Source organism: Gouania willdenowi, chromosome 7 (assembly GCF_900634775.1).
Source record: "Gouania willdenowi chromosome 7, fGouWil2.1, whole genome shotgun sequence".
NCBI lineage: Eukaryota > Metazoa > Chordata > Actinopteri > Blenniiformes > Gobiesocidae > Gouania > Gouania willdenowi.
Genome location: NC_041050.1, coordinates 3,766,287 through 3,777,201, shown reverse-complemented (window position 1 = coordinate 3,777,201; position 10,915 = coordinate 3,766,287). Strand labels below are relative to the sequence as shown.

The 10,915-nt window shown below is 35.8% G+C and overlaps 1 protein-coding gene across 1 annotated transcript; it reads right to left on the bottom strand.

Moving 5' to 3' along the window:
- Positions 1-2,492: 2,492 nt before the first annotated feature.
- sdf4 (stromal cell derived factor 4) lies at positions 2,493-10,002 on the bottom strand. Its single transcript, XM_028452305.1, has 7 exons — positions 9,771-10,002; positions 7,996-8,275; positions 6,661-6,797; positions 6,458-6,571; positions 5,325-5,483; positions 5,057-5,232; positions 2,493-3,679 (listed from the first exon to the last, which is right to left on the bottom strand). The coding sequence occupies exons 2-7, from the start codon at positions 8,271-8,273 to the stop codon at positions 3,503-3,505; spliced, it is 1,041 nt and encodes a 346-aa protein (XP_028308106.1). The 5' UTR covers positions 8,274-8,275; positions 9,771-10,002; the 3' UTR covers positions 2,493-3,502.
- Positions 10,003-10,915: the final 913 nt, after the last annotated feature.

Below are 10,915 nucleotides of genomic sequence, written 5' to 3'. Positions count from 1 at the left end.
AGGTGGGTAAATTGGTAGGTTGTTATTGGTAAAATTCGTCAGCATAATGAAACTATGACTATGCAAAAATACAAGGGGGGATGGGAAAAAATGTGTGTGCTGTGGTATGTGGAACTATGGCAACTTTGTAGCTCATAAAACTATGACAAAGCAATTAAACTATGACAAAGCAGCTATATAGCCAATTAAACTATGACAAGGCAGTTATATAGCCCATTAAACCATGACAAGGCAGTTATATAGCCCATTAAACCATGACAAGACAGTTATATAGCCCATTAAACCATGACAAGGCAGTTATATAGCCCATTAAACCATGACAAGGCAGTTATATAGCCCATTAAACTATGACAAGGCAGCCATATAGCCAATTAAACCATGACAAGGCAGTTATATAGCCCATTAAACCATGACAAGGCAGTTATATAGCCCATTAAACTATGACAAGGCAGCCATATAGCCAATTAAACTATGACAAAGCTGCTATATAGCCGATTAAACTATGACTCAGCAACAATACTAAACGCGTGACACCGCAGAAACACTCGGTCGGGCTGTGGTGTCTGAACCACAAACAGCTTATGGTTGGGTCACGTAGAAGAGTCATAGTTTAAACACAAAGCATGACTCTACAAAAATTTTGAGAAAGGCTGTGGTAGTGAAACCATCACTAGGCAAAACTAAGGCAGACTGTGGCGATTACACCATGAGTCAGCACAGCAACACAAATTAAAGCATTAATTGGCAATTAATGCTCAGGCAGGCTGTAGTGCTCAAACCATGACTCAACACACAACATTGTATGGCTAAACTATGGTGTGTGTGAATTAGACTTTAAACATGTAGATGTAGCTAAACCAGGAGTGTCAAACATCTGAACACATACATATGTAGCTAGGTTTTCTTTACATATTGTAAAGGAAAAGTTCAATTAACTTGTCTGCACTGAAAAAAAACATTTGGAGTTCTATTTTTTAAAGATTATTTTGTGTGTCCAAGATGCACAGTGTGTGTAAATCAGTTTGACACCCCCGGTCATATCATAAAGATCCACTTAGTGTAGTCCGATGTGGAGACGATTCGACGCGATGAGAAGTCCGACGTGAAGACGATTCGACGCGATGAGAAGTCCGATGTGTCGAGGAGTCGATGAGGTGAGAAATCCGCCGAGTAACGGCTGTTGGAGCTGAAAGAGAAACTGAAACAGAGAGACTGAAGCAGCCACAGCTTAAATAAAGTGGCCTCATCAAGGTAATGAGCTTCACCTGTGGCAGGAGAGCAGGCTGAAAGGGGAGGGGCTATGAATGCGGTAGTATCCAGATAAACTGGTGACTGACCATCCACTGTGACAGGGGTTCTCAACCTTGGGGTCAGGACCCCATTTGGGAGTGGGTTGCCAGATGCCTTCAAGAAACTAAGAATATTTTTTGAACAATTTGAGGACATTTTTTGCTTATTGTTCTGCAACTACACCAAACTTACCATATTTTCATCACTTTTTTTTGCCATATTTTTGCTCCTTTTACATTACCCCCATTTATTTCAATGTCTTTTCTGCACATTTTCTGCACTTATAAAAACTTTCCACTTTGTGTCACATACGTTGACCCACTATTGTCACTTTTAACCCGTTTTCATGCTTATTTTTTTGCCAATTTAACCACATTCACGATTTGTCATGCCTATTATTTGCCAGATTCAATTAACTGTTCCTATCTTTTTAAATTTCATTACCCCAACTTCTGCCCATTTTTAAGCCAATATTGACACTTTTAACCCTTTTTCTGCCCATTTTTGACCACTATCAACCGATATCTGTGGTAATAACTCCAGTAAGTTCATTTTGTCTTACTTTCTTTTAAATAAATATTAAGGTTTTGTTTATTCAGACAAGGTTTTTCAAGCATCAGAAAATGCATTCCTTATGAGATAACTTGTAGGCATATCATTACTGAGGAAGACTAGCAGTTGACAGTCAAAACATGTCAGGAGATAAAAAAAACCTAAAAAAAAACCTTGTCTGAATAAACAAAATCTAAACTACATAAAGTTTTTAAAATCCCATTTCACCACCTTTTCCACTATTTTTTACATGCACTCGAGTAGTTATTAGAGCAAAATTCAAAATGCTGTAAAAACAAAGTTTTTGAGATAAAACTCTAAAAATTTTCCAAATATCTACCATGCCTCCAAAACTTTGTAATTCATTAAAAAAGTAATTAGCAAGAATTTGCAACAGGCTTAAATTTACAAAATTTAAAGTTGTTGAAGCTACATTTTGGAGAAAGTTGCAAATCTGTTTCACATATGGTTGATTTGTTTTGAATTTTCAAAACGTAAACTTGTAATTATTGTACTTGAAAAAATAAAAAAACTAGGAACAAAATGTGAGTCCTCATTAGTTGATAGAAATATTTATTGTTCACTAGTATTTTTTAACTTTTTTTTTGTCACATTCATTCATAACTTCAAAAAATTGTGACTGCAGCAGCTTTGATGCTCAAATCCCTCCACCTTTATACAAATTACCTGCAGGAATAACCTGGAGTAAACCAAAATGTGTGCAAGCTCACACCTTCAAAGATAAAAACTATGGAGTTTCAGAAATTAATAAATCAGTCACTGTTTTATAGCCGACATATTTTGAACATTTAGCCAATTTTTCTTTTATTTGAGACAGAAATTCATGTAAAACCGCATGTTTTATATCATTGTTAAAAATCTGTACACAAACATGAAAAATAAATCTAAATGTAAATGTTAAATCTAAATCATTAAGATTTTCCATTTAGATTCACATTTAACGTGTAGACATTTTTAACAATGATATAATACATGCCGTTTTACTTTATTTTTTGTCTCTAATGAAAGAAAAATGAGCTAAATGTTCAAAATATGTCGGCTACAAAATAGTGACTCTTACATTCGGCACCCCACAAAAAACCTGACAAATAAATACATTATGCAAACAAAGGCATGTGTGTGTGTGTTGCTGCTTGAGTGTGAGTTTCCTTCTAAGATCTGACACGCGTTGCCTTTTCTCATATATTAATCTCTTCTCATCCAACATTTTTGGTGAAAAACAAATTGCTCATACACATTTGTGGGACAACTTAAAAAGTTTAACTTAACGCTATTCAACCATCAGTTTCCTGCTAACAGGCACAAAGGAAGTCCCACATTTCTACTGGTTTTCTAATGTAATGATTGCGTAAGTAACAGTGTTGATGATAGAATAACATCTTTTAGCATCATTAGCAGGTTTGCAGCTGTTTTGCCCATATTTACACATTGTACGGACGAGCTAAAATTCCTCATATACACACACTTCACGATAAAAACAAAACTTCAAGAGTCGAACACAGTGCTTCAAATGGAAGGGGATTTTTTTTTTAAAGTCATGTTTATCTGATGGCACACAGAAGGCAGCTCCTGCTAGCTTGGATGGTAATAGTGATAGCGATGCTACGCAGCAGGTAAAAAGGACCAATCACGGCTCAGATCAGAACTCCTCGTGTACGTTCCGGGCGTAATCCATCAGCTTGCTGCCGGTGAAGTATTCGCTGTACTTCAGGATCTCCTCCAGCTCCAGATTGTGGTTCTGGTTCTCGTCGGCGACGGCGATCATCTGTCGGGCTTCGTTCAGAGCGTTGTGCTCGTTCATGGGGTCCATGTATTCCTACGTAGAGAAACAGAAAGACAGTCATCAACACCCCCTGCCAGATTGGTTCTCATTATAACACAACATTTTCCTAAATGTCCTAAATCTACCATAGATGTATACATAAGAAAATATTATCACATCAGAATATAAAATTACTAACTTAAACATTTTCTAAGAAGAGCTGTCCCCTTTGAAGATACCTTGAACAGAGTAAAAAACGGCACAAGGGCAATAACTCCAGAACAAAAAATTGTGCACTTCTCATTTTCAAACTCCATCAAGGTATCGATAGCCTGAAGCCACACACCAAATGTGGTTATCATATCTTAAACAGTTTCTGAGAAAAGCTGTCCCCTTTAACTCAGACGGACAGAGCTCAGACCTACAGTATATCTCCTCTTCCACGACGGACGCACGGAGCTCAAACCTATAAAGATCTTGACTAAACTTATGTAAGTGTAGTACAGGCTGGCCGATTCAGGATTATTGGGGCCAACGCTGATATTCGGGGGCTTAAAAATCAGAAAAATCAGCCGATAGCGATTAATAAGACGATAACCAATAAATGGGCTGATATATTAAATGAAAAAACACTTTTTATAAAGATACGTACTGCAGATTAAGACAAATTCTTATAATATTCAAAATAATATTGAAGACAAAGAAGCAGAACACGACTACGTTTAAATGAAGTTGTCAACATAAGGACTGTAAACACACGGATCAATAAGAACAACAATGAACAGGTGCACCGTCTACACACAAAATAAATACATTAGCTGGAACCTTTATCAGAGTAATTGAATGAAGACATTAACTTGTGACTTTATCAGCAGTCCAGCAGCGTGTGGGTGGGGGGAACTAGTGCTGTGTATTAAAAGAACAGGAAAATGTTTGCGCTAAAACATCAGTTACTTTTAACAGATCTTGATTAATCTCTGACATGACAAATCAGCACCTAACATGTAGAGCCTCCAATTTTCCGTTTCATCATCGCTCCCTGTTTAGAAGACTTTACTGACTAATAAACTTCCTGAAATCGTACCAAACATGCTAAATAGGATTAATAGTGTTGATGTTTTCCCGTTTGTCAAACTTTCTAGCAATTCAATTAACCGTTTTCCGGTAAAAACAGCAGTAACTGACATTTTCCCAAAACATGCACGTGAGGCCTCTTTGTTTCATGTTGGAGCCTAAATTTTAAATAAATCGAGAAAAAAAAACCCAGATCAGATATTTTTCCATTTCAGAACATTAATTCAGTTTTTCCGTCCGTCTTCTACAATCACAGAAATTCAGAAGGCCTAAAAATAATGCTTAAAGCTGCAGAAGCTCATTTACAGATGAGTCACTCAGTTGACAGAGTGGTAAAACTAAAGCCCAACTACTCACTTCCAGCTCCTCCATGGTGACAATTCCATCACGGTTTCCATCAATCACCTCCTCAAACTCCTTCTTCCTCTCTCGGACCCAGTCGTCGTCAATGTCCTGAGCCTGCTGGTTCTCCACGGTGCCCACGGGCAGAGAGATGAACTCGGACAGGGTCAGCTTCTTATCTCCATCCTGGTCTGCACCACCACACAAAGGAAACAAAGAATTACAAACACTTACATCCAATAATGATTTTTAAAAAGTTTAAACCAGTGATCGCAGCTCGTACCGAGGTCACGCACTATTTCCTTCACCATGTATCGCAGCATTCCTTTGCTGTGCTCAGGATGAAGGAAGGACAGGAACTCCTCTTCAGTCAACAGCTGGTCGGCTGGAGGGTTGTCGGCTTGAAACCAGCGATCCTTCAGGCTTTCTAAAACCTCCTGAGCTGTGGAGAGAAGAAGAAAAATGCTCTAAGGTTAAACTATCTAATCTTATTAAAGGAATCCTCCATTGTTTTTATAAATGTTCCCGATTTTTGTGTAATTTAGAGGAATTGTTTGTGAGAAAATGCAAGATTTATCAAAAAATTGAGAGTTCTTTCCACAATTTGCAATTAAAATGACCGCATTCATGTAATGTAAACAAAGGAAAAATGAAAGCCCCTAAAAATTATGTGGAGTTGCTAAATTTGAGATGTCTACAACTGGATTATTTGGTATTTACACAATAATTTATGTTTTCTCTGTCATTTCTACTTTCTCGTGAGGGCCGAATTGGATGTTCTTGACGACTGGATTTGGCCCCCGGGCCTTGAGTTTGATGAATGTGCTCTAAATAATCAGGAAAAGTTAAAAGATACCGATGTAAACCTCTTTTGTTTACAGAAAGAGTATAAAAACAGTTGTGACCTGAAAAAAATCTGTGACCACAAGTTCTAACTCTGTGAATTTGTAGTAGACATTCAAGCAGAGAAGAAGAGCTCTCCTAAGGGGCTCACTTGAGGCCAAACTGGTCCATATTTGGCCCCTGACCAACAATGAGTTTGACACCCCTGATATAGAGCAACCAAAAGCACTACATGTTGTCATTTTGACTGAAAAAGATGATAAATGATCTAAAAAACAGGCTGAATGTTTAATTCCAATAAAAAAACAGTAGGATGTTTACAGGCAGTGGGGCCGTGTGACATCATCAATCATGTGATTGCAAGATGGAGGAACACAGGCTCTAAAACTGTAAAGTAGTCCTATTTTTAAAAGGCAATTAAATAAATATGGTGCAAAATATTGTGTTTTATTTGGCATAAATCTAATAAGTACATTTCAAAGGTTTTAGAACACATTTGTAAAAACAGTGGAGGTTCCCTTTAAGACTGATCAAGGACATGTTTACAGTTCAAATATCAACGTGTTTACTTACTTTCTTCGTCCAGTTTCAGATCCTCATTGTTCTTTATCTTCTCTCTGACCTCTATCTCATTCAAACCTTTGCTGGCGAGAAATTTTACTCTGTATTCGTCCCACGTCACATGACCTGGAAACAAAGCCGGTGTACAGACGCTCCTTTTATGTCTGTTTATCTCTGGAGGACAGACCGTGTGTGTGTGTGTGTGTGTCCCTCACCGTCACCATCTGGATCCACGGCTCTGAAGCTGTTCTTGTTCTCCTTCATGGCCTCCTCAAAGTGCTCCTCCGTCTTCTCCATGATCCAACGCTGCATCTCTTTGGCGCTCACGCTCTTGTCTTGGTTGAAGTCGACTCTGTGACGGGAATGAGTGACGTAAGTTCAGCTTGGAATGCTCCAGATAAAAGATTCCCAGTGTGAACAATGAATGTGTCACTGTGTACTTGAAGAATATATTTATCATTTTATTGACCCCAGCATTGGAGAAGGAAAGGGGTGTAAGGATTCACTCAACCAACGATTCAAATACCAAATAAAAAAATTCTAATCAAAAACTGTGATGCAACGATGCACTTACCTACTTTCAATTTGAATACATAGAGATCATATTTTGGAAAAAAAATACAGATTCTTATTTTTATTTACTGCTTTAGTGTGCTTGTGTGTACTTTCTTTCATTTCGATTAATTATTTCTGTTGTATGTGTTTATAATGCACTATATATTGGTTAATATTTTTTTTCTTGTATGCTGCTGGTTCCGAGAAACAAATTTCGTTTTTATGGTAACACAAAAATAACAAATCCTTGAACCGTGACTTAAATTGTTAAGATTTTTTTTACTAATATATTTTCTTATTATAATCTTCTTATGAACTGTTTGAACTAAAAACAAATTAACTGCACATTTTTTCATTCATCTCCATGTAAAATTAAACCAAAATAATATATTTTAAAAACATAAAATAAAAATGTAGAAAAAGTTTGCTTATGTTCCTGGCTTGAAATTTACATATTTTTCTTAAAGTGTGTGTGTGCACGCGGGTCGTGTGGGACATTGCACGGTAGGGTTGGGGTGAATTACATTTTTCAGTTAAAATTACATTTTCAATTCTTTATGTTCAATAACAATTAATTACGATTACAGTGACCAGCATTTTTTTTCCAATTACAACTAAATTACAATGATTTTTTCATCCTCGAGAGTCAATTACAATTACGTTCTCAATTACTACAGTTCAATTACAACACTAAAAACTAATATCTATCATATCATTCATTTCCTATCTATTGGTTACTGTGTTAGGTTTCCTAATCAATGAAAATAAAGGTTTTACTATTTTTGGTGTGGACATCTGAGCCTTTTTTGTATTAGTATAGCCCTAGATTTAAATATATATATATATATATATATTTTTAAATGTTAAAATCCAAATTTAATTCAATCCCTCTCATTTGCAATGATTTTTAGCCAATCTAGTATATATCCTTCCATCCCTAGAGACCGCTGTGAAAATTGAATGTTGCGATCACAGAACACAAACTAAAGTCTTACTTTGTAAATATCTCGATCAGCTTCTTCCTGTTCCGTCTGGGCTCCGAGTCCTCGTCGAACTCCTCCATCTCCTTCCCCAGGAACACCTCCTTATGGAAACCTTTGTTGAGGTGGCCGTCGATCTCCATCTTCACCCCATTCAGGTGGTCCGGAGGCAGGATCTCGTTCTCGTCCTTGCCCGTTTGAGGCTTGTCTTTGAAGGCGGACATGTTGGCGGGACGAGCGTGGGCCACGTGGAGAAGCAGCCACATGGTCAGCAGGTTTCTCCACAAAGCCATGACTGAACAAAAGGAGAAGGACTGTGTCAAAGTTATACGTTTCAGATGAATTCTTGAGAGGAACTTTCTTTAACGTGATGAACACTTTGAAGGTTTTTTGTTTTGTTTTCACAACAGTTTTAAAATAACAAAGATTATTTGGTCATGGGCATTATTAAAACTCTTTATTTAGGACAGTGTGTACAGTGGAAGAATGTGTCCAAGATTAAATGCACAACCCTGAGAAAGATGCAACGATACTAGACAATGGCAACTGGTGGCAACTTTATGCAGCCTCCAAAACAAATAGACAAAATTACAAGAAACAAACATAAAAGGACAAAAAAAAACAACAAATCATTACTAAAACACACAAAATGTACTCCTGAAATAACCAAAACCTTTTTAAAAATGAAAACAAAAACTCACTAAATGAACATACATATCATAAAATAACTAGAAAACAACAAAAATACACAAAAGGACAAAAAAAAAAAAAAAAAAAAAACAGAAAAACACATAAAATGACAAAATAACACAAAAGGACAACAAAAACCTCCTAAAAAAACAAAAGCTCAACAAAAAGGACAACTCGCAGAATGACAAAAAAAAAATACAATTTTTTTTATAAATACATAAATAACAAAAATACATAAAACCACAACAAAAATTAACAAATGATTTCAAATAGACACAATTGCAAACAATGAAAATACAAAAAAAAAAAAAAAGACATTAAGAACACAAAATGACTCCAAAGACAAAAAATGTCAACAATAACAAAATCACACAAAATGACTCCCACACACACGGTTTTTTGTCAGTGTTTGTTTCTACTGTAATATTTAACAGATCATTTGTTAAAGGTTCTTGGTGGGAAAATTGGGTCAGATCTGACCCGTCAATATTAACACATTTTCATTTAATAAGTAATATTTGTTCCTGGAGGCTCTGCTAATCAATTGATTAACATTCCAATATTAAAATGCTAGATTCAGTCATCTGTGTGAATATTTGTTCTTTAAGATTAATAATGAATGATCGTTCTAATGTGGCCCGTTTAATAAAAGATGAGGTCAATTAACTGTATCATTAGTTTAATGAAGAACTAAACGTGATGATAAACAATTCAGTCACTTTCCTTTTAACTCAACACTTCATCTAAAATCAGATATGTCTTAAATGTCTCGTTTTGTGTCTTTATCTTCCTTGCATTAGCCCACAATTGTTTAATTGGAGACATTTTTAACAGAAGTATGTATTAATGCTAAGTGCTAGCTAGCTAGCTATCTATCACAACTAGCTAAATCACACATTACTGCTATTATCAGGTGATTAAAGACTGTAAATAGCATTAATTAAATAAAATGTTAATGTATAGATCATTAGACTTCCTAAAGGCTTGTAAAACATGAGATAAAACGTGTAGTTGTGTCGTTACGTAGGCTACAAAGCTACCTGTGGAGTTAGCAGCTAGCTTAGCTCAATGAGAGCCGTTACTTCCTGTTTCCGACTGACCTGCGCTGGTTTCCACTCTGTCCGCAATTTGGTCCTGGTCCACTAAGGGTCCCTGTCCGCGTTTCTCTTCCACGAAAACTTCACCACAGCCAGAGGACGCGGACCAGTCCTGAAGGACACTCTGGAACCGCTCAAGTTCAGTGTAAAGCCCACAGCTTGAGAACCACTTCACCTAAATGGACACAAACTATCAGCTGGGCTCGATCCGATCCGCTTAATAGAAACATTAACGCTCGACTATGCAGCTTCCTGTATCAAATTTCAAAGTAAAACCCCTAAGTGAAAATTGTTTTGAAACACTAACTATAAATATACTATATGACGCTTTATTTTTATTCAATTCATTCAGAGAATAGTTTAATAAGTTTTAGTTCAAAATATTTTTGATTTTTAAAAAAATACATTATTGGTTATTAAAAGCTATACAATGTGGCCTTGGCTGTTTTTACCTGTAATTCTTTTATTTTATTTTATTATTATTATTGAATTTGATCATTTTAGTGAGTATTCGTTTTTTTGTTTGTTTATTAATTATTGATTTAATTTTATGATAATGTCTGTGGACATGAAAAATATTAAGTTTGGTTTAAAAATGAAGAATAAAAAAACATTTTTTTTTGCATGACTCAGTTGTATATTGGCAAAATTTATATATTTAAAAATAGGGCCACTTTTTCTTAAAGTATTTTTTATGGGTCAAAAAGATTAAGATTGATATTGTGCAATCAAAACCTGCCGATAAGACTTCCCAAATTATTGGAAATTTATTTTGGATTTTAGTTTCATTTTCTAATTAGTTCTTGTCAATGTTGTATATTGTGTTTTAAAGCAACAAAAAACAAAAATCTCCTCCTTAAATGTATTTTTTTTTTTTTTAGTTTGAAAGCTCCTATTAATTATTTCCGGTCATTTAGAAAGTGTTTTTTTTTTTTTCAGCACACTCGTTTATCAGCTTCCTGTTACATCAAACAAAACGACGTGTTGCAGGAAAAGCTGTGTCACACATTGGACGCCATGTTGGAAAGGTGAGAATACATACGTAATAACCTCTAATGCCTCTAGATGGCGCTGTAGTAAAATATAATTTTAAACTTGCAGAATAGCTGGAGGAAAGAGTTAAATGCAACACGTTATCAGCTCAATAC